This window comes from Erithacus rubecula (assembly GCF_903797595.1).
Source record: "Erithacus rubecula genome assembly, chromosome: 3".
In the NCBI taxonomy this organism is placed as follows: domain Eukaryota; kingdom Metazoa; phylum Chordata; class Aves; order Passeriformes; family Muscicapidae; genus Erithacus; species Erithacus rubecula.
The window spans coordinates 35,810,336-35,835,288 of record NC_136689.1 but is presented as its reverse complement, the minus strand read 5'-3'; the positions used below and the strand labels follow the sequence as shown (position 1 = coordinate 35,835,288).

The following is a 24,953-nucleotide window of genomic DNA, read 5'->3' as shown; positions in this document are numbered from 1 at the left end:
TATAATTTTGTCCCTGCTTTGCCCAGTGCCTTTCCCAGAGGTGCCATATCTGAGCTTGTGCTATTTGGTGCCACAGTAGGCTGCATATGAGAACAATACTGTTATCAACTGTCCACCACTCAAACTACTTTTACTTTGCTTGAGACACACTTAAGGATTAGTGTGAAATGAAAGCTACATTCCAAACACCATATGGGGAAAACACAAAAACTTGAAGCTCTTCCTTTGTTTGGTAAGACTGCCTGTCCCACTTTACTAGGTGCAAGATCTCCCTTTCCTTAATAAAACTGTTAATTAAATTATTACACTAAATTAAACAATTTTGCTTGTAACTTCTTCCATGGTTCTCAATAGTACTAGCTGCAGCTCATGAGTGTTTGAAAATAGGTGTTTGCAACACAGCCTTTGGATGTTTGAACAGAAGCTTAGCTTCACCTTTGTATCCTAAAATTCTAGCCACAAGGCCCCACCACTGCAGGCTTTGAATTCTAGTACTATTCTAGTACTAGAGGCACTTAAGCAGGGTTGTTGAACTATAGTGGTTAGAGCCTGGTGCTAATAGTGCCAGGTTGTGGGTCCAATCCCTGCATCAGCCATTCGTGTAAGAGATGCACTTAATGATCCTCGAGGGTATTCTGTGAACCTCAGGTGCTCTTTCATGAAACAAATCTGCAACAGCTGTTTTATCAGGAACAGACAAAGAGCAGAGTGCTTGCAGAGCAGCCCAAGGCAGGTGTGGTGGGTCTGGTTGTTTCTTACTGGATTGAGCAAACTTGAAAAACCGAAGTGATGGAAATGTGTAAGGAAGAAATCAGTCCTTCTAACAAAAGCAGCTGAGATCAGGAAGTGTTTAGTAAAACAGTCTTGGCTACACTTTCACAGGCCCAAACTTGAGTGGATGGGGGCAAAAAAATCTCCTGCTACTCTAATTATCTGTCACATATTGGACAGGTGATGGTACAAACTCAACCTGGACTTTGCTGCTACATATCTATTATGAGCAAAAGGACTTTTGAAGGCAAATTCCAGCAAATAGGATAAACATGCTTTGAAGCAAAAAAATCAAAAGTTTGGAACAACTAAGTCAGCAGTATCTCAGTTACCATAAGTCTGGGAAATCTACTTGGATTGACCTCAGCTCAACTCAGCCCATGGTGCTCTTGGTGAACTCAGAGGCTATTTCATGTATTTTCTGTCCTACCTGGAAGAGGCAATGACAGCACTCCTGTGCTTGGTTGTGAAATTGCTTCAGTATGTATGTTTGTATCACAGGTACCAAGTAATGAAAAAAAAGAGACCAAAATAAGTAGGGTTTTGTACATATATAATTTAAAACTATTCTGTACCAGTACAATATATTAATTTGACAAATGTAAAGTTCATCAGCTGTTAAAGCATTTGCAAAACCACATATCCTACCATAACTTTATTGCACAGTATCTATGAAAATATTAATTCTTAAATTAGAAAACACGTTTCAATATAGAAGAGACAATCTGATTGAAAGACAATAAGAAAATCTACTCTGAAAATAACAAAAATTCACAGGTTACCAAGCTTAACAGGTGCATCTGTAGTCCCAATCTACAAAACAGGTTTATAACATCCTGTTCTGGCTATTAAAGAAAAAGTACTCACTGTACCTTTGTTATAGATCCCAATGTAGATCAGACTAAATTCATACAAAACACGATGGCAAGTCCAGCATTAACATTTTGAATACTTTGGGTACCACATTTACTACTTCTAGATAGTTCCTGACAGCTCCTTGCTGAATTTATCTGTGATCTAACATTACACAGGCATTTTGCAGGAATAGATTCTTTGACACAGCACAGGATTGGTTTTCTCAGTCTCATAACTTGTATTTTACCAGTGTAAATAAGTCTGTAAATATAAAACACCAAGAATGAAAGATTAATCTGTTTTTCACAAAAGCAGTTATAATTTACAAACTAATTAGAAAATGTCAAGAGACAGCTTTTTGGCCTGTACTGATCTCCCTTAAGGATTTAGGTGTACCTCTTAAATGTAGTGTAAGCAGCAAAATGTATATATATTATATGTATATATGAGTGTATGTTCTTTTTGAAGATATAGTAAGAGCTGTAAAATGTTAATATGTTCCTGGGTCTAAATAATCACAGTTAATATGCATTTACAATAAAGCTTGGTAGAAAATCCAGTTTACCACAGAGCCAGGTATCTAAGTTCAAAGCTGTCCTATGTTGTCTTCCTTTGTGTACAATAGTCTTATTTCTGCTGAACAATCTAAAGAATTTAGCAGTGAGGAGTAGTAAGTGGGGTAGATCATGAAGTGCATAAAACCTTAACTCTACTAAGCCAATTAAAATTATCTAGTAGATGTGAAGTAGTCTCTAAAGTTATTTTGGGCACTTATGTCCTGCATAAGCCAAGTCACTATGACATTACGAATCTAGCCAGATTTTTTTTTCTCTTTTTTTTTTTAGTTTTTTTTTTTTTTTAACAGTGGTTATGAGATTACAATTTGCAGGTAAAATATTTATCAAAACTGAAAACTAATAGAAAAACTTGCATCTATCAAAGATCACAGGCAGTCCTTTCTCAGAACTGACTGCTCTTCTCTCACAGCTTCTCAACCAGCTGAGTGTTTCTTTTAAAAAATAATATCTTATAAAAAGATTCTACAAAGAAACAAGTGTTTCAGAACCCCCCCACACCTGTTGTTTTCCCTTACAATTTTCTTTTTTACTGGAAAAAATAATAAAACTTTATCAAATAGGTACTGCATTAGGTAAGCTATAACATTAGGTAAGCTATAACATTTGTTGTCTGGGAATTTTCTTCACTTTCCCAAACATGTGCAACTTCCCCCATGTTTGTGGGGTTTCTGAGGCTGTAGCTGATAAACTTATTAGGAACATAAGGTAATCGGCACACAAAAGAAATATTCTGTAATTAAATACACTATAAAGCATTTTAATAAAATAATTTTTTGTAACTTCAGTATAATACATGTTTGCAAAACTAAAAGGGTTTTTAAAAGTGCTAGGTATTAAACAGAAGTTTCTTGAAAGTCCCACAACTCAGATATAGAACGGTTTTACCTGTCCATAACATAGGCACACTATTTGGTTGTAAAAAAAAACAGTGTCACTTGTCAATTAATCCAGCTTCTTTAATTTTTGTGTAGAAGAATTTCTCCAGTATATTGGCACATTTGTAGTATTCACTCTCAGGGGGGTTGTACTCTCTGCAGTTTGTAAAGACTCGCTGCAAGTCTGCCATGAATAATTTCTTAGACACGTAGTACCTGTTCTTGAGTCGCTCACTCATTGTTTTGAGATCTGCACAGAAGAAAAATAGATTAACAGCGTTGGATTCAAATGTGTTTTGTGTGCAATATCCCCTCAGACTGATTTGCCATTTAACATGTACTGGCAAAGCTAGGATTTGGAATGGAAATTTCCTTCATCTAAGGCATGGTCTGTATTTTAGCTTCAAAAGCAACTGAGCTGCTGGAACTAAGCAATATTTCACTGTAAGGATGAATTTATGTTGTATTTATTTTTAATTCTTTAAAACATGAAAGATCTTTTTTTTCTGTTCTCATGCTTAGAGTTCTGAGTTTTCTGTAGGTCGTAGAGTAGATATCTAACACTCTTCTGAGTGTTCTGAGACAATCTGTTCGCAGCTGTGGTGGAAGAGGCCTTAGGGGTATATGGGCAAAGAATTCAAACATCATAAAACATGTACGTTAACCTAAAATCCTTAGTCTGTGCAAACACAGCAGAGAAGATACGTTGGTCTACACTACATTTGCAGCTTTGAAAAGTAAGATTAAATTTGTCCTATACTCTACATATATTTTTATTGCCTCTTCACAGTTTATAGTTGTATATCCTTTTTAAGAATCATGTGAGAACTGATCTTCCCTGCTTTCAGAGCATCATGCAAAACATTTACTTACAGAACCTTAGGAAGTGTTCTTTATACTGAAATCATAAGTCATCCATAAAATATGTAAATCATCTCAGTGTTTTCCACATAGTTGTTTTCCCTGTAATACTCATCAGGCATTTAAAAATTCTGTCTACATTACAAGTGTTCTAGGAGTGAGTATAGGAATAGAAGTAGTGGGAGGTATGCTGGATGCCTTGGCTTTTCTCACCTCAGATGCTCTAGCAACTTTTTTTTTTAGCAAAGCTTGAGCCAGGCATCAGCAGCACCTTTGTGAAACTGAAACAGAACTGAAATTAAGATGACTAAATTAATGTCAGTGAGTATTGCAAGGACAACCTTTGCTTTTGGAGACCAAAGACCTCCAATGCAAAGGAATTAAGCTTTTCAACTTCAGATTTAAAAATAAGATTGTATTTTTGTTTTGTTTGTATTTTTTTGTTTTGTTTTGTTTGGGGGGCTTTGGAGTGTGGGTTTGGATTTTATAAGGGAGATTTGAATTTATTAAAACAAAGGAAACCCTTTGTTTGACAAGAAGGAACTATTTAAGGAAAGTTTGATGGATGCTCTCAAAATACTTTTTTCAATGGTACAGAACTTGCTACTCCCTAGTTTTGCACACTATTTTGCAAAAGTAAAGGCTCATTCAGCTCCCATTAAGTCTGAAATTCAGGTGCCTATACCTGAACTAGATATCCATAGATTACTTTATAGCACCCAGCTCACCCTAAAGCAAATGTTGCCTGGCTAGAGAGTTAAGCTGTTCTCCTCTAAGCACAGTGAAAGTTTGGTCACAGCCATACAGTTTTTGAAAAGGGAAAAAAAACCACGAAAGAATATTGTTTGACAGAGCACCTGAAGAGCACTTGAAATGGGTAAAAAAGCATTTATATGTGAGAACTGACCTTAGGAGATAGTAAAAAAAAAAAAAATGTACAGCCATACCTCTCAAAAACTGTACAATTTAGTCTGTACACAAACATAAAGTCAAATGTTATATCTTGTCTGAGCAACTTTTTACAGTATCAGCATGCTGGCAGGGAGAGCAGAAAGAAATCTGAAGTTAATCACAAATCAAGGCACATGCTGGGCTCCTTAGCTGAAATAAACAAAGCAAAACTAAACCAAAGACCTCAGCTTAATCCTCAAAGTAAACTGCTGTCCCTACCTCTAGTGTAATGCATATGAACAAGGAAAGGACAGAGAACATTCCTACTTTGAGTCAGCCAGCTCAGGTAAGTTACTTGTAACCACTGCAGATTAAACAGATTTTTGAGCTAGATCTGCCCAGAAAAGCAGACAGAGAAAACTCTGCCGCGTAAGGGGATTCACATTCTTTTTCTTCATTGGTAGAAAATAAGTTTGTGTTGAGGATACAGGTAGCCAGTGATTGGTTTATAAAATATATGTACACCTGCTATTTGGGAATGAGAAATTGAATAAAAATAATTAAACTAAATTGATATACGTGGGCTTGGAGCCTATGCAAAGCAACACGAACAAATACTTTCATTCTCTGAGAAACTGATGGCTAGTAGCCTGCCATGAACCTGTATTTCATTCTCTAGCAATATTAAAGGGTTCAGAACTGTAATCAAAATGACAAAGGTGAGTATTGCACAAATGAGGAAGCAGTGCCAGAATTCAGTTTTAAATCTGGTGCAGTACAAATCAAGTATCCATTTAGAGTATCACTGAATTAGCATTGAAATTATATGTCCCAGAAGTCAAAAGCTGGGTCATAAGAGAAGCAGTAAAAAGAAAAACATTATTAGCAGTTGTGTACTTCCTTTTGCAAGGAATCCTACATAAACAATAGCTGTGTTATTTATAAAAATAAATAAATAAATGTAACACCTCAGACAATTGTGACAGTTCTAAAGGACAAAGATAAAAGTTAGCTCACAATCATTTGCATGAAGCACTTTCCTAAACTTAAATTGAAGCAAAGTGTTAAGACTTAGTAAGAAAACCCAGTGACCTTTGAAAGTATTTACTCAATGTTATTTAAAAATCTCAAATCTCTATTTTAAAGCAACTCAAATGCTCAGGTATTCCTGAAAGTTCACCTTCAGGTTTTTAGGATCTGCAATGACCAGTTACCACACACAAGAACATATCCCTACAACTCACCCACACCAGCTCAGTTCTGAAAGCTTCTAGCTGACTGCACCATTTAAGAGCTTGTTAGGGCTCTCTAAGGCACACTAAGATCTCAGAATCGTACACCACACACATTTCACAAAGGTCAGAGAGCACTCATCAATTTCAAGTGACAACATCACACTCTTGACATCTCAGAGCTGCAAGGTATTCAGCTGCAAGTAACATATATCTTTTACCATAAAACAATCAGATTAAAATTTATCTGCTATGTCTGCAGCTATAATGATTTTTAAACTCTACTTAAAAAATGTTAATGGCATTACCCATGGGAAACCTTATAACTTCATAATATCCAGGAGCTTCTGTTCTCTTCACGGGTTCCATGAAGGGCCAAGCGCTTTGATGGCTCTTTGGTAAAGAAAAAAGTAAGGTATCTAATATGGAAACTAGATATTGGAAATAATTTAAAAATCTTTACAGAAGTTAAACTAGAACTAGCACTCACCTTCACTTGCTGCAGGATGGTTTTTAATGTGCTGTAAAGTTGATCTGGATCCTTGGCCTCCTTACTTGAAGGAAAATATTAATACAAAATGATTAGTTTAAGTCCCTTATCTTCGTTCCTACAATTTGCATCTTACCTAAAACCAACTCCAAAGTTTCAAGCATTTTATGGAAGTAACAAAATTTAAAACAAGCAAACAAACCCAAACAAAAATCGTCAAAAAAGAACCCCAGTACCCAAATCCCACTTGCCCACAATAAAAATAAATAAATAAATAAATGCCACCAAAAAGTCACTTAAGAACTCATCTCTTGCAGATTATTTGATTTCCAGTGGATGGAAGGAAATATCAAGTGACACTATTTAAAGACTTCTCTCAAGGGAATATCCCAACTGTGACAACATTTTACTTTGTGTAGCACTTACCCTCTTTCTTTTCCACTTGGTTTCCAGCCAGTCTCTCCTGTACACCAATAACATGAGATATTATATGGGAACTACAGTAGGTCAAAACATTAACTGAGTTATTGCAACTCAAAGAAGAAAAGCCATTTCAGCACCAATGCAGTGAAATGGGTTTGTTTTAATAAAAGCTACTCCTGATAAATGACATAACCATCTAGTCCACAGCTCCATTCAATTTCTACATGCCTCTTCCTCCAGACTGCTGAAAAGATTCTAAAATATTTCTATATGAAACACATTTCTTTTCAATAATTCAATACATATTTTACTGCAACCCATCCCTATAAAGAATAATCATGACAAAGTTATTTAATCTGATTCTCCAGGGACAAAGAATAAATTGCAGAAAAGCATAGACAAAAAACATCCTCCAAAATATGATACTTATTTTTTTAAAATTCTGTCTAGTCCTGTAAGTTCATGCCTAGCAAGAAATCACTGTTGTTCAGGAGTGCAGTGCATTAAAATGGTGCCAGAGGGAAACTGTCACCTACACTGTGATACAAATCAAAGAGAGATCACATATAAGTAAAATTATACACACGTACATAAAAGAGGATCAGCCTGGGATGCCTCGGGGAAATCTCAAAAGATAGCAGTTGTTATGGAAGCACAACAATCTTCACAGAAATCAAATCAGCAGACCAAAACAATTACATTCTAATCAAAAAGAACTATGTGACTACATTAGTATTTCTAGTCTTGGACCTCTCTTGGGCTATTCTGCTTCTGTTCTACATTAAAAGAGACTGATACATACTAATTCCAGGAATGCTTTCTATGGGAATCTGCCGTACTCCATCCTTGAAGCAGGAAAGGCCAGGATAAACTTTCCGTATTTGAGCTTGCTTCCTTTCTATGAGCTTTTTAATGATCTGTAATAAAGCAGCAGAGATAACAAAAGATAATTTATTTGGTCTAAAGTAACCCAGAAGATTAATGCAAAACTGTGATGAACAGAAACACTCTCACTTCCCAGCCCTGCAGTCCTTTTCCAAGACTGGTAATGGGGCTGAGTTACCTGACCAGACACTGATTCTGGAAATGAAGCTACTAAATCTCTCAGTTATTTTGGCACAAATCTAGGAAAAAAGGAGTCATTTCTTGCTCTATCAATCACAAGCTGCATAGCTCTTGGGAAGACAGGAGCAGATGCAGAGAAGGAAATTTTCTGGAAGAAGGCTTAAGAACTGGCTATAAAGTTTTAACAGCTGGAACTTCTGAAATGCTTAGCACAGCTGGTCAAAAACTTCAAGGCACAGACTGAATGTATGTATTTTGATGTACATATATATTCATATTCCCAATCACAATCAAAGTCTCCATACATCTATCTGTAGCAATTGCTTATGTATCAATCAAAGATACACATGAAAGATTTTCTCTGGACCATGTCAGAACGATGCCACTCTTCAGAACCAAAATTCTACTCTCTTTGCAAATGCTAGGGAAAGGCTTTTTCCACTCCTGGGTACACTCTATTTTACTTTGTAATTTTACTACCTCAAATTCTAAGCAATTTTCTTTGGTGCTCTCAATTCCCAGTTAGATACTTATCTAAGCTTTGTGATGGATATGTCTTGGATATGTGACTTTCAAAACTTCATAACTTGGAGTAAACAAATGCACAGCCATGCAGGCCACCAGTTTGATAGAATATGTTCTTTGGAAATAATAAAAATGGACTTATTCTTAACAACCTTCACTCCCTCACACATAACACAAAAATAATTTGAAACTGATTATTAAATCCAACTTAAGCTCTTCTTATAATTTAGGAACTAGTGGCTCTTCCTGATTAAAGCAAGTTGTTCAATCAGTACCAGTGATTACTCACAAGTCAGGAGGCCACAAAGCTTTGCACAGAGGGACTTGTCATAGTTTTTAGAATTACTGTAAACAAGCTACTGATACAGTGTCAGGTGAGATGGTCTTAGCAGCCATAGGCATATACTCCAGCTCTTTAAATAAAAGGTTAGATCCCATGAAAAATTTCACTTCTAAAAGGACACATCCTGAAAAGCCTGATGTCTAGCACTGGCCAGTACCAGAATTCAAGAAAATCAGTGCATAATACAAACTGTCAACATTCAAAATTCTTTTTATGTCCAGGTAGCATTTTCACTGCCTTTGATATGCACAGACAAGCAAACACTCTTCATGAAGCTGCAGACTGAGAGTGCAGACTTGAAACAGGGAGAATAAAAGGCCTAATAAGTGTTTTTAGTGTTATACAAGCAATCCTAAGATGCAGTTACAAATCTGTATGTAATTATTCTCAGAGATCAACAGCACAGATCAGTGCACAACAGCAGCTTTCTTCCTAATAATTTTAGACATGAGACATGGAGAACCAAGGCACTTTATCTATAAGGGAGGTGTCTCCACGTTCTTCAGAATGATGTGGACATTCCAAAAAATAAGAGAGTGAAGACAGCTAATAAAGCAATCCCAGAGGCAAAAATTTTGAAAACTAACAAGTTTATTTTAATGTTATGTTGATGGTTTGGGCCCAGAACTGTACTACTGCCATTAGGCATGCCTGAGATATAACAGGCTACAAGAGACACATTCACTCTCCACACTGACAACATCCCACCTCAAAGGGCAGCTGGCATGTCCAGCAGTAGCCTGGAATCTAAAGAGTAATGCAGCCAAGCAGAAATAAAAGGGGAAAAACTTATGGTCTCTGTTGTATGGACATATGAAAACTTTCCCAATAAGTTAAAAAATTTTGTAAATTAAATGAAAATCATCAGATAGTGTCTTTCCTTCTCCAAGCACAGGCCAAATCATTCTATGGGAAGAAAACTTATTGTTCCATAAAGCAGCTTTTTTAACAAAATAAAAGGTCAGATTTGAACAATCTTGAAAGAACAAATTATAATTTGTATTTCTTTAAAAGTCAAGGAATAATATTTAAACACAAGTGAAAATATAGTAATTACTTTGCTAATAAACTGCCTTATTATGTAGAATATTACTAAGAACTAAATAAAAAACATCCCACATAAAATCCAAAGAGGGTCAGGCTGGAAATTAAGACAGTCTACCCTTAATTTATAAATTTTTTAAATGGCTGAAAAAAAGAATCCTCTTTTTTCAAGTAAAACAGGCCATGCAATACGAAGATTCCATTTAAATGTCACTCTAATGAACACTACTGATATGAGAGGGAAGGAACTGACAAAGGCATTAAAAAAGAAAAAAAAAGGTCAATATCAGAAGATTTTACTTCATTAACTACCACAAAATTGATCTGTGAATTACTCCTCAAAATACCAGTACTTTAACAGCCTTGTTCTTGTTAAGTGAGTGAGTTAGAATTTGATGCTTCAACTACAAACTCTTTGCACTGGGACTTGAATGAAGGGATTATTCCAACTAATAAAAGTATGCACTCAAATTTAAGCACTAAAGCAAAGAAGAGAGCTAACCTGGCACTCACTGAACTGTTTCTAAACATCTGAATAGAGGGTAACATTAAACATTTCATTTCAACCTTCACCTCTTTTTGCTTTTTGATGATGACAGAAAATTCCGTGTAGGGGATCCTTGGGTTTAATTCACATCCCATTAATGTGGCACCCTCGTAATCCTTGATGTAGCCAACATATTTTGCTCTTGGTACTTTAATGTCTTTGGAGAAACCCTGACAAAGAAAAAAAAAATCTTATCATGTCATGATGCCATTTTCCTTTTACATTTCTTTTAACTGGAATGAATAAGGGTTTAGAACCAAATTCATCATAAAGCTAAAATACAAAAAATACAACAGTGAGTTACAGACCATGGTTAAGTGTTGATAAACCTTCTCATGGGAGGTACTTGAAAAAAGAACAGGTAATTGCTAAGAGGGGCAATAGGGGAGACTGTATTCATTTTGAATGTGTGAAGAGTAAATTGTACCAGTTTTATAGAGAACAGGTAGGAAGGAATATGAAGAAGTCATCCTCAGGTCATCTAGCCCCATCTCAGCTGATCATATCTGGCTGATCAAGGCCATGACCAGTCTTGAAGACTATAAAAGGACAGATTCCACCACCTCCCTAGGCAATATTGTTCAGTATTTCACCACCCTTAGGGCAAGAAAGGAAAGAAAAAAAAAATTCATTCTACCTAGTGGCAATTTCCCACTATCCAACTCATCTTCACTGCCTAATGCTGTACACCTCTGAGAAAAATCTGATTCCATTTTGCTGACCAGATACTTGACACTTGTTTATCAAATCTATTTGACAGAACAGACATTGCCATCTTTCCTGAATTTGAACCTCATGTGTCAAATCAGGAGGAGCTGTAAGTGCAGGTCAGGTAAGGTTTGCTCTGTCACAAGTATTCCTAGTCCTTCTCTATATTTCTTATAGAGTCAGTGAAGAAACTGACATTTTACTAGTTTTTAGACTAGACAAATTATAGACTATACCATATACTTGTATTCAGATGATTCTATCAAAGTAAAATATATTAGAAGCCAAAAACATTACACAAGATGAACACAGAGCACATTTTATAGATAAAAAATATACACATAATATTGCACTATGCATTTTTTCCAATTACTTTGTCATGCCTAGTTATTTAGTTCATCACTGCTAGATATAAAACTTTTTGCAGTAAGTAATTTCTTGCATTAAACTCACTTGTTTTTTGAAGTAGCCAATAGCATATTCATCAGCATATGTGAGGAAGTTGAGAATGTTGTGTTTGATGTGGTACTCCTTCAGATGGTTCATCAGGTGAGTCCCATAACCCTGTGGGAAACATGTGAGGAAAAAGCCATGACAAAGCATTTTGGGGACTGCACATATTGGACCTGCACACCTGTGGACACAGGGTTATTACACACTGTTTTTCAAAATGCAGCCTTCCCTCTAGATCCTGTTTTAAAGATTTTCTCTTAATTACCTTGGTGTTGCACACTCAAGAGAAAATTCTTCTGAGCCTTGTAGGGGCATCTTTGTGACCCAGCATGGAAGTTGTAATTCAAGGTGCATTTTTTTTTTGTTTGTTTGTTTGTTTTTTGTTTTGCTCCTCTTTTGAATTAGATAGCAACCATTAAAATCCCATACTTCACCAATAACATATCACTTTAGAACTACAAAGGAGTAACAATACTGAAATTATTCCAGTGTTCTGTGCACCTGTAGCAAAACAGTCTCTGCCTCAAAGGATTTATTATCTAAACTTAGCATAAAGCATAGAAAGGAACAGTGAAAAATTACCATAGTAAGGAGCAGAAAATTATTGAGACAACAATCAAATAGCTATGCCTTCTGACTGCACACAGGCATAATCTCCATTTAAATTTAGCCCCAAAATGAACAAAAGGTTGTATTTATTCACATTGCCATGCAAGTCATACTCATCCCCTTCTGCTGTGATATGAAGAAATGTAAAGTAGATAGGAAAGCCCATAATAATGTTTTGTTTCTGCACATGTTCCAATTTTCTCATCATGCAGACTAACAGGACATTTAGAGAAATATACATGGGTTCCTTTTGAGTACTCTGTTCTTGTAAACTGGGAGAATTTTTACTTGTGTGAAAAATCCAGAAAAAATAAATTAGAAAATACAAACTTCTGATTTAATTTGCAATTTAACAGTTCAAAATATGGCATTTGACAAATAAGAAACTAAGCCACATACAATGAAACTTAAAATTACTTTGTAACAGGGGACCAAACTACCTAAAAAACAATTCAATTTCTATGGGAAAACAAATCTTATATTTTTTACTCGAACTGAATTATAGTAAGAATTTTGTTTTCCTAAGGCTAGAGAGGTCACCCATGTGTGAATTTTTTCCCTCAGTTATCTGTTGACAGGGTCAGCTTACTCAGAGAGAAAGGTGGGAAGACAAATTTTCAGAAACACTCAAGTGATACAGCAAAGCACCAAGAGAATAAAACAATAAATAGTGTGTAATGTAACCCTGGGGTCAGTCTGATGGGCCAGAATTATCTGCTGTATTATTTTGAAAGATTATTCCTAAAAAATTATAACACATCTTTGGCACCCTCATCTGTGTAGTGCAGTTAAGCACAACTTAACATATTCTGTTAGGGTTTGCATTTTCTAAAACACTGAATGGTGAGAGATCACTGCTTAATATAGGGAAATGCTCCTCTCTAACACCAGAGTTGAATAAAATAAAATATAACCCAAATATTAACAGTTGTTACAGACTTTCAATCCCACTGTGTTACTCTTCTGCACCAGGGTGCACAATTTTTGCATGTTAACTACTATTCACTCTGAATTAACCCACATCTCAGCTCTTGCTGCTTGAACTGAAAATCATGAAGCTACAGCACCATCTAAAGGCAAAACACTGAACCAAATGGTCAGAGTTAGATCTGTCTGTAGTAGCTGGAAAAGCTGGAGGAATCTCATGTATCCATAGTGCTCTGTACTCTTTAAACTCAGATGCTAATTCTCAAAATTCTGAGAAAATGTTCTGGCATTTCATTAACTCAAAAAAGAGTCTACAGAATAGACCCTGTGCTTATTTTGAGATGTAAAACTATACTAATTTTTTACTATATCTCCTTTAGATTTAAGTCACATAATGTCACAAAGTGATTGAACACAAATTACTACCCCACACAAGCAATACATATTTCAGTCAACCATGAGATGTTACACTACCCAGAGACACAACTACTGGGGACAGAGGTATGAAAAGGCCAAGAATGGCAGATTACTGCCCACTATTGCTCTGTTGAAAACAAAATTTTATTTAATTGCAGGTAATCCTACTATTATGATGATGATTCTAAATCTTCACATTTTAGTTTGGGTTTTGTGTATTATATTCAGAATCACTATATATTTCAAAATCTGTTTCTGTCTCTCAACACAGCAGTATATTCAACATGACTACAAATATTAGAAGCACATGCAGAAGGTGAATGGGACTCAAATCCATTTAATAAACACTTGCAATATTGAATTCTTTTTTACCTTGACTTGCTCATTGGAAGTCACAGCACAGAAAACAATCTCTGTAAATCCTTGGGAGGGGAACATCCGGAAGCAGATACCACCGATAACACGACCATCTTTTATCAATGCAAGGGTTTTATGTTTCCTGAGCAGACAAAAATAACAATTGCTTTAATTCATTTACATAGTACATAAAGTGCCATTAACCTTCCTTTTTTCAGAAACCTGAATAGCTTCTTTCCACAATGATAATGCAATTGTATGTGCCTCCTAAGTTAGCCACTTGTATCTACAGAAGAGTTGTTACTTTAATATCATGCTCTCAATATACCATAAAGCTCATCATTGTAAAGCAAGCTCCTGGCCTTGCCAAGTACTCTGAGATACCCAATAAATAAAAGTTGTATTGCTTTCATTTAATCTATTGCTGATAGATACCCCATTGCACAGTTCTCAAGATGATTTCATCCTGAGTAAATTAGAAATTAATGGAGTTACAGGAGAGCAAGTCCTTTCTAAGGGATTCCTGTTTCCTTGCATGCACTCTCCATAGTTAAAAATGCTGCTGATGAAGTAAGAGAGGATATTTCTCATTTCTAATCACCCACTCCTCTGGGAATCAAGACCAGAATAAATATCTATTTCTGTTGCACTAATAGTGACTGCCAGGAAAGATATAACAAGGTCCAATTTCAACTCTTATGTCAAGGATAGGGAATTTTAGTATAGTCCTCAAGATGTGAAAACAGTGCACCTTTCTTTAGATTATTCAATACACAATATCATATAAAACATAAAAATTATACAGAATCCTTCCTGATTCTCTCCCTCCTCTCCCAAGCAGTGCAGGGGAATGGGAAATGGTTTTGTGGTCAGCTCACCATGCTGTCTAAGTCATAATTTCCGAGGAGAGGAGAGGAGAGGAGAGGAGAGGAGAGGAGAGGAGAGGAGAGGAGAGGAGAGGAGAGGAGAGGAGAGGAGAGGAGAGGAGAGGAGAGGAGAGGAAGGAGGAGGAGAGAGAGGAGAGGGAGAGGAGGAGAGGAGAGGAGAGGGAGAGGAGAGGAGAGGAGAGGGAGGAGAGGAGAGGAGAGGAGAGAGAGGATAGGGAGAGAGAGGAGAGGAGAGGGAGGAGAGGAGGAGGAGAGGAGAGGAGGAGGGAGAGGAGAGGAGGAGAGGAGAGGAGAGGAGAGGAAGAGGAGAGGAGAGGAGAGGAGAGGAGAGGAGACGAGGAGAGGAGAGGAGGAGGGAGAGGAGAGGAGAGGAGAGGAGAGGAGAGGAGAGGAGAGGAGAGGAGAGGAGAGGAGAGGAGAGGAGAGGAGAGGAGAGGAGAGGAGAGGAGAGGAGAGGAGAGGAGAGGAGAGGAGAGGAGAGGAGAGGAGAGGAGAGGAGAGGAGAGGAGAGGAGAGGAGAGGAGAGGAGAGGAGAGGAGAGGAGAGGAGAGGAGGAGAGGAGAGGAGAGGAGAGGAGAGGAGAGGAGAGGAGAGGAGAGGAGAGGAGAGGAGAGGAGAGGAGAGAGAGGAGAGGAGAGGAGAGGAGAGGAGAGGAGAGGAGGAGAGGAGAGGAGAGGAGAGGAGAGGATCATGAATGAAGCTAAGCTTAGGAAGAAGGGAGAAATGTGGGAAAGATATTTTAAGATACAGTTTTTATTTTCTCATTATTCTACTCTGATCTGATTTGTAAAAAAATTATTTCCCCAAGTTGAGTCTATTTCACTTGTAATAGTTACCAGTGACTGATCACTCCCTCTCCTTCTATCCAAGAGCTTTGTACTTCCTCTCCCCTGTCCAGCTGAGGAGGGGAGCAATAGAGCAGGTTTGTTGGGAATCTGGCATCCAGCCCATGTCAGCCCACCACAGCCCCACAACAAGAAGACACTTGTTATTAATACAGCCACCAAAATGGCATTTGGGTACAGACTGATCAGGAGCTGTGAGGGCTTGAAAAGATGGCCAAAGTGCAGCACAGGCAGAGCTGCTCTCCAGCCACCTCTGCTGCCAAGAGCACAGAGTCCCCCTGCCTCACACAGCCCCCTCTGCGGGATACCCACGGATCAAAGACCAGGCGGGTGATGTATTCCTTGGGCATTCGAGGCAGCTGATGGGAGAACACATTCTGCAGACCAACCAGCCACATCATGATCTTCTTGTTGGGCTTCTGGTTCAGGGAGTTGCCGACCACATGGAATTCAATCACCCCCCTGCGCTCCTCCAGCCTGGCTGCCTCGTCCCGGGCTGAGTGTGCCGACAGGAAGTTGGTCTGCAACACACAAAAGAGGAACAGAATCAGAGTTTTGGGATTTCACATCCCCTGACAGAACAGCCTTAATGAACAAACAAATAAAACCCACTCTCTTTTTCCAGCAGAACTGTCAATGACTGCCTTTGTAATGTACCTTTGCAGAAGGGACACCATCAAATGAGCCAGATGTAAGCCTACACTACAGTGTACCAAGGCCTGAGTTTATATTGATACAGATTAGATAATAACAACAATGGTTATGACTCAAAAAGTTCCAAAACCTCTTGAAGCATAGCACTCATCCAGATGAAGCCTATGCCACTAAGTCTTCATATTTTCTTTAGTCTTAGCCAGCTTGGGCATGACTTGTGGACTCGCCTACACATACTGCAAATCATTCATTTTAATGGTAGTGCAGGAAAAGTCATATTTTTTTCACTTTATTAGTGTTTTCCACTATCTCTGCCACTACTGTAAGAGTTAATATTTTAATTCCAACAGAATTTGCTGTTAATATATCTGCATCTATATATCTAAATGCAGATTAAATTAATACAGAAAATTTATTTAACTAATTTTTTTCAAGATCATTTTACAATGCCAAAACATCTCTGTGTGCACATACTGTTTATTTTTTTGAGCAAAGTTTGGCTGCTGGGTTTCTAGTCACTGCCAGCCCCAACAGCCAGGCTGGCACAGCATTTGTAATATGCAGAGCCATCAGTCACAGTGCATAGTTTGAATAAGAAATGTAGGTGGTTCCAAATCTTCAGCAGCTTCTAGCTAAATCTTGGCAAATGAGCTGCTGGCAAAACATAGCCTGGCAGAGAGAACAGAAGGAGGAAAACCTAGCCAAGGGGAAAAAAAGTGCAATTCTGTACACGGCACAATTCTGCAATTCTGTTTGTTTTTCTCTTTCAGATAAAAAAAAGAGCAACTGGGGAAGCAAATAACAGTTTAGATCCATTTCTGCACTAGAGAGAGCTTTTAAATTTTAATCTTTCATTCTGATGCAATTCTTGAACCCTATTTAACCTCATCTTATGAGCTATATCTATGATTAGCAATAAAAAAAGCCTATTCTGGAACAGTTCTGCAACAAAAGCACCTTTCATGATAACCTGAGATCTACATTTTTACTATCAATAGTTTACAAATCTCTTTGCTAACTGTACACAACACATGAAAAAAAAATATGCAGAACTATTCTTCATGTTAATGATGTATTTCACCAGTATTTTTTGTTCACCTAATCATACTCTTTCAAAGTCTATTTTTCTTGACAGGACTTTTAGCTTATCACATTCTATCCTTGTGGAACATTTACTAAAAACAGACCATTCACAAACAGACCATTTGCAACACCATGCCTATATCTCACCTCTGGCCCAAGCATTGCTGCAGGATCTGTAATTGTTGACATTACTTCGTTGATTAACTCAATAGGGATATCTCCTACAACCCTTGGTCTTTTAGAATCCTCCACAGAATAGGGTTCATTATTTTTTCTCTTTTCCCCTATAAAACAAAACTCAGACAAATTAGAAACAACCAAACTGTCACAGACTAGCACTTTGAAGTCTAGCACTTCTGTCATATCCTGTAGTTTATATGACAAGTTTAAGTTTGGGTTTTTTGATTTGTTGGTTTTTTTGTTGTTGTTGTTGTTGTTTTAATCCCCATAGACAAAGATAAATAAATGAAATCTGAAAAATATTTATCACTTCTCAATTTTAATTTTGCACTGGGGTATTAGCACAAAGCAGGAAAAATCTACCTCTTCTTCCACTACACCTTTGTGAATTCACAGTTAAGCTATTTGCTTTTTCTTTGTGCTTCAAAATCCTCTGCATGGAACCTCTGTGCAGCTGTCTTGGAAGGTCAGTGCTCAAAGCACAAATTGCAGTGCCTATTTCTGGATGGCATGAAATCCCACTTTTAGGATTCACTGGAACTAAGTATCCATCATATATTTCTTTCACCTCTTCTGTAAACCAAGCAGCACATACAGTCTGATGTGTCATACATATCTGAAAATCCATATAAAATTTCCAAATCAAAATATACCAAATCAATTATTAACTTACATAGCCACATGTTTTATATAGCCAAAAAAACTAGTTAAATTAATAGATGAACAGTCCACCAAGGACTAGCAGAGGTACAGTAACAGAGATCCAGCTGCTAGCTCAGGATTATCCCACTCATCATACTACTCATTCTCACTTCTGAGGGACAAGCTGAGAAATGACCTTAAGGAAAACTGCAGTTTAGGAGCCACCATAAGTTTCCTGTAATGAACACTGAGGCTAAAAATTCGCTTTGGTTTTGGTCTTTCTCTTTCCTTGAGGACTCACTTTACATAAGCTTGGGATCATCCCTCTGACCTAGCAACCTCTCTTGACAGGCTCATTAATCCTGAGGTATTTGAAAAAGGATTTATTAGGAGAATTTATGCATCCACTAACTTTTTTTCTTACAAGGTTTTGGCTTGTTGTTTTTGTTTTTTTACCTAACCCCATTCAGGTTTTAAATTTAAGCTAGTTGTTATGTCTGTGTTTTTCTTTAATGCTCAAATGCATTTTCAGTACCTTGAAAGATTAAAAAACCTGATTGTGATGGCCCTTTCTACTCTGCCATTACTTAAATGAAACTTCTCATCATGGCTTATAATATATGCACTCCAAGAAAAGTATTTTCCAAAAACCTCTGACAGCAGCAGACCTTTCCCCATTTTAATTTAATTTAACCAAACCAATTGGTTTTCTTGCAAATACAGTTGCCATTTCTGTTAAACATTTCCATAGTGGAGAAAAAATACCTCAAGGTTGCCAATGTAGGGTGAAGGCAAAGGTTACCATATACTGCAACTACTGATAATATCAACAGGAACCAAAGGGCAAAGATCCTTCTCCATTACCTAAATTTGGGTCAAGGGCAGAAGAAACTTTACAAGCTGGACTCATATTCCCACTGTTGGATTGCTCCAGAGATGAAGGACTTGCACTGTATGCAACAGATCTTGCAACAGGAGGTGGACTGATAACTGCAATGACATGAAAAAAACCCCACAAAAAATCAGGTCATGGACTCTTTCTGGTGCTGATGAAAAGACTGTCACAAAGATGGACACCTACCACCCAAAAATTAACAGTGAACACTGTGCAACAGAGCAATGCCACCAATTCACAGGTAGAGGCATTAAAGCTTTATCTCAGTGTATTTTTCTAAACTAAATTCTACCTAAGGAGGGACTGGGTAACAGGGATTGCAAACATCAGGCTTTATTAGTTCTCAGTGCTGAGTAAAAGCTAAGAAAACAAACTTCCTCCACATACCTGCCAAGCCTGCTGGCACTCAGCTTCATGAAAAGGTTTTTTGTATGGCTCTATTGAAAAGTAAAATCTCATCATTCAGCTTCATCTGTCCAATTTACAGTGCTCTAAGACTGGCTGGACAAATCAAACTCAATAAAGGGAGAAGCTGTTTCACCAATTAAGAGAAAGAAACTATTATTTTATAAGATCACAGACTAACATCTCTCTCTCTTATATATATATTAAAAAAGCCCCACATTAGTTCTAAATCATGCAGTTTTCATTTGTGTTACCCATCACTAAATGCAAATTACCTGTCTGGATTCCCAGCTGGCCAGTTCGGGAACTAGACACCATGAAATCCTGATCCCAAATGGGAGAATTCTGGCTGTACACTTCTTCTTCCAGCATAGACAGAAACCTAGGCACAAAACCAGGCAAAATATCAACTAATGGGATCATTCCAAACAGGTTCTTCTTCAAAATAAGCATTAAATTAAAAGCATTTACTGAGTCAGTAAGAAAATGCTGTTGGTCAATGCTATTGAAAAAGCCCCACACATGCAAAAATTACAAGCCAGAGTAGACATGAAGTATCACAATTCAGTAGAGTGCTTTCACTTATGAAACCTACCTCAGACTACAAGCAATAGTTATATAATTTGCAAGTGCAGAAAAAGACAGTTACAAACTACTTTTACAGAACAAAACTCTACTAATGAGAAAGCTATGAGTTGATTTATGTTATACAATGATGGCAAAATATGTCTGCTTTGATAAACCAGTATTTTGCAGATGCATTTGCTTTCTGCTTTAGATAAAATCCCAGTGTTACTAACAATGCTCTTAGGAAGATATTTTCCTTCTTTCAAGTGTCCTACTGTAACTTTTAATTGCATGCTTGTGGTTGCACAACAGTATTTTTAACAGTACTTTGGTACAGTTACAGAAACAGCACGATTTTAAAGCTCTCTTGGCATTATTATATTCCACAGATCAGATTCTCCAGCATGCTCACTCTCTTAGGGCTAATACACCAATTCCCTCCCAGCAGCAAGACAGCTGCTTATCCTACATTGCACAAAAGGGGGTTTCAGGCTAGAAGTTGGCATGGCACATTTCTACTGTCTGGACTCATCTATATGTATAGAAACTGCTCAGCTGAAACCAACAGGACTGTTGAGTAAAACTTCCTTGAAGAGGACAGGGATTATCAGGATCAAGTCAGACTCTCATACTGTATATATAGAACAGCCATACCTAAGCAATATGCAGTGTTTGCTGCTGTCTATACAGCTGATAATGGCTGGAAAGTTTGCAACAGTGACTTGAGTATCTGTGACAGAGCAGGAGGACAAATTCAGCTTCAGCCAAAGCTCCATTTCCAGGCAGCACGGAGGCTCTGCCTTCAATTCCATTAGCAACTACTTCCTAGGTATGCACAGACACAACCTTTGGGTGCTCCCTTTGCCCAAAAGGAGAGCCCAGGGCAGAGGGGAGCCCTGTGCCAGTGCCAGGCTCCATGCTCTGAGACACAGAACAATGCCAGAGGAAAGACAAATGCTTCAGATAAGTGCAGCTCATGAAAGATTTAAAATGTTATTCATACTTCCCACAGATCATCTGCAAACAGTACTTGTCTTTTTTTCCCCAGCAGAATATCAAAAGGAATTGCAGGGAATAATAATGCTTTCCAGATTACTGCATAAGGCTTTAAAAGGCAGTGAAAACAGGGGCATATGCACACCTACTTCCTCCACAAATCTGCTCCTTGGATCAGTGGGGTGTTAAATCCTTTTTTATATCTGTTTCTGTGCCAGATCATGATCTTGTTCCCAGACACGAACAGACATTCCTGTATCCATAACAGTCTACCCCAAAGATTGTGTACATTTTTCAAAGTGGTAAAATAAACTATTAATAATAGTAGGAGCAACAAATCCTGGCTCTACTCAGCTTAGAAAAGTTCATGTTGTTTCTCATTTCCCTGAGCTCTAATTCATCTTCTGGTCCAGCACAGATAGCATCAGTGCCACCAAGTCTTTTGAAAGTGACACTCTATTTTAACAGGAATTCATTACAATGAATGATCCTGCCAGCATCACTATCCCTCTTTACCACCAGTAAAATGTTTGAAATTAAGGACTGTCAAAGTTCAGCATGTTTTAATATTCCTATAGGTAATTATTGGTGTTTTACTGTGAGACATTGTCATCAACATTCCAGTACTGAAAAGATACTCAGTATGAAATTTATGAGTTTAGGATTCAATGATGCAGTTTTGTACTGATTCCTCTCCAATAAATCCATCTCTTCTAGGGGTGGGGTGACTACTTTGTTCACTATTACAATGTTGAATTAAACTGAATTCTTATAAACGCTGTACAACACCCCCATTTTTTAATGCTTCATCACCAAAGCAGATGCAAGGATGTTTATGGAGGTCTGGACCTACATTGTTTCCAAGAACTACAGAAAAATAAAGTAGTTGACCTAGAATACCTACTAATAAGGCAAAAAGCACAATCCCCCAGCAATATGAATAATTATTTTCATAAAGCAAACCCTAGGACAAAACAAAGCAAGCAGTTGTATACATGAAATACACTCTTCTAAGTTATGGCAGCAAATAAAGCTGCAGTATCTAGTTGCTACTGAATAAAAAGATAAATTATTTTAAGCTGCAGGTAACTTCTCCCTTCCCACAACGAAGTTGCTGGTTAACTTTGAATGCAGGCACACTGTGACCCCTTACTTTGGAAAATGGGTGAGGATTAGTGTTCGTTTTTCTTGAGGAAGTTTGTCTTTTTCTTGCCTGGCCTGCTCCAGCAGCTGTCGCCTCATCACAGTAAAAACAGAGCGGAGCAATGTCCTACCAAAAACCTGGGTGGTTTCATACCGAGGTAGACTGTCACAAAACTGAGGGACATTGCAATAACAAAGCCACCTGTAAAGAGGAAAATGGACAGATAATTATCATCATCTAACATATGACTCAGTGCAATAAAACCACTACCCACATCATTTATAATGCAGCTGAGAGCTTTATGACCATATCAATCAGTTCCACTACAAGGCTGGACAGAGTTAAGCAGCATTTATATTGCCCAGTATTTTACAGAAATGACAACCAAGTACTTTTAAGTTTCCATATATTCTTCTTCTTTGCAGTCTAGTTTACACAAAGTGCTCTTGTTCCAGACAATAATAGACTGCAAAAAAAACTCATGGGTATGTCAGGGATTCTCACCATAGCTCATTCATTCAGCCTCACACATTTCCTGCCACTGACTCCAAAGACCCTCAGTACAGCCTGTTTTACCTTCTAAACTACTGCCTTTCCCCACACAGAGGCCAAATGGGTGACATTTTTAACTAGCTCTATCCCAATCAAACTGGATTCCCACCCTGGTCTTCCACCAGTTGGCTTTTTCCCATTATATTATGACTTGTAACTCTTTTATTACCAGTATCTCCATCTGTAATAAACTTTGCACTAAGGAAAATTACAGCATGTTATGTTTCTTTTCTAGGAAAGGAGATTATGGTACTGAAGATATAACTCTGGAGTACATTGCCTATAGAGATCTCAATATCTGTTAATCTCATAAACAAGATTTTGATATCTGTGTGTAAGTGAACACTCTTTGGTATCTGGAGTTTAAGCAGAATCAGACCACAACCATTATGAAAGCTCCAGCAATGAAAAGAAAATATTAGGAATTGGATGCAAAACATACTGTGCTGGATCCTGCACACATTTCCTCACCCAGACCCAAGGTACAGCCTGTCTCAAAATGTTGTCCCAAACTCTTGTGCCTTAATCTTTGCAAACATGACTTGCAAAAGAGTTGTGAGATAGAGCTGTTCACAGCCTTCTACTCCCTGTTCTTGGCTGATAAAGCACAGCTCTCAAAACACAAGAATGTATGTGAAACTCTGATGCAGTTTCATTCAAATCCTCAGGTCCTCAAATGAAATTGGTGACTCAAAAATTCAGGTGTGCCCATGGTGCACAGCAGCAGCCTGAGCAATACCTCAGACAATGACAAGTGAGATCTGATGGGAAGAGTACTTTGGGTCCGGGGGAGACCTTAGGGAGTGTGGGCAGGATAGTTTGAGAAAACACAAATTACAAAATAATTAGCAACAAGAAGCCACCAACCAGAACCAACTAGCTATCAATTTCTAATAAGATTTGACTTCTACTACCCCTGCCCAACACTGATTATCACAAACAAATGGAGGTCAAACAACCACCAAACACACTCTTAGGAGCACCATGGAATATACAGAAGTGTCTTTTATTTGAGGTGACAGGACATCTGGGTCACATACAACACAGTCTGCTCTGTCACTAGCCAGTCTCAACTCACACTAGCCTTGCTGCTCTTCTCCTTCATGGGGAGGAGGTGTGTGAGAGGAAAGGCCACCAGGAAAGCAGCCAGAAGGTGGTGCTCAGCCTCAGCCAGCAGAGATGTCTGGGGTGTTCCTTGTGCTCACAGAGGTTAATTACCCTGAACTGCTCCCACTGTGCCCAATGAAAAAGGCACTGCATTACTCTTGTGAGAAAAAGAAGATAAACAGAGACATCTTTTTATCCTAGCTCTTCATCCTCCAGTGTCTAAATTATTCCTCTGAATTCTAACAACGCATTAAATGGTCATAAAAAGAACTATTGTTTTAAGGAACTCAGTAATATCTGTTCCTCATTTAGCATTCAAGCACTTGCAAAATGAATTTTATTTTTCAACTCCTCTGTGACTTGGTTTCAAACAGTGAAGCTTTACAATGTTAAATGTTATCTTCTCTCTGTTTCTTTTTTAAGTTGAATAATAAATAGGGATCTTACATGAGGCTCTTATCTTAAGAAGACCAAGAGCACTTCACAAACACAGACCTTGCAAAAGCATTGCTAGATACAAGTGTTCCATCCTTGGCTGATAAAGCACATCTCTCAAGACCCAAAGATGCATGTGAAACTGATACAGTCTCACTAAAACCCTTAGCTGTCAAACCCACAGCTGCAAGAATTCACAAGGTCCATCTAAGGCATAAAGATACTGGTGTGCTCCTGAAGCCTGTACATTTGTAAGGAAGCATTACCTGGTATAATTCACTTTGTACCCTGCAATATCATCATTGGGTGACCTCAGTCTTCGCTGAGAAGGTGTCTCCAGGTGCCAGTAGTTAATGCGGTTCAGAAACATTTTAGCCAGTTCTACTATTGTCTGCCTTTCCTTCGAGGGTAAGTGGCTAAATTTGTACTGCACAAAATTATTCACACCCTTGAAAAGTAAGAAAATTCTGTTTAATAATTTAGTCATAATTTTTACAGAAGCATCCTCAAGCATTCCTCACTTTTGTTTATCATGAACTTGCATTGCATGGGAAAGAAAAGAAATATCTGAGACCATGAACTCCTTGTTC

At 37.8% G+C, this 24,953-nt stretch overlaps 1 protein-coding gene across 2 annotated transcripts in view; it reads right to left on the bottom strand.

Moving 5' to 3' along the window:
• Window positions 1–1,307: 1,307 nt before the first annotated feature.
• The window catches only part of KAT2B (lysine acetyltransferase 2B), a 39,204-nt gene continuing 15,558 nt past the window's right edge, over window positions 1,308–24,953 (bottom strand). Inside the window, exons 5-18 of one of the 2 annotated variants that reach the window (XM_079302417.1) lie at window positions 24,630–24,811; window positions 22,279–22,470; window positions 19,838–19,944; window positions 19,127–19,252; window positions 17,588–17,724; window positions 16,016–16,224; window positions 13,987–14,113; window positions 11,662–11,772; window positions 10,527–10,670; window positions 7,779–7,893; window positions 6,980–7,016; window positions 6,554–6,617; window positions 6,372–6,456; window positions 1,308–3,329 (exon numbers count right to left, since the gene is read on the bottom strand). In XM_079302417.1, the coding sequence (XP_079158543.1) occupies window positions 3,136–3,329; window positions 6,372–6,456; window positions 6,554–6,617; window positions 6,980–7,016; window positions 7,779–7,893; window positions 10,527–10,670; window positions 11,662–11,772; window positions 13,987–14,113; window positions 16,016–16,224; window positions 17,588–17,724; window positions 19,127–19,252; window positions 19,838–19,944; window positions 22,279–22,470; window positions 24,630–24,811 (1,830 nt within the window). In that variant the 3' untranslated portion in view covers window positions 1,308–3,135. The remainder of the gene's footprint in view (window positions 3,330–6,371; window positions 6,457–6,553; window positions 6,618–6,979; window positions 7,017–7,778; window positions 7,894–10,526; window positions 10,671–11,661; window positions 11,773–13,986; window positions 14,114–16,015; window positions 16,225–17,587; window positions 17,725–19,126; window positions 19,253–19,837; window positions 19,945–22,278; window positions 22,471–24,629; window positions 24,812–24,953) is intronic. The other variant, XM_079302418.1, reaches the window with a different exon arrangement.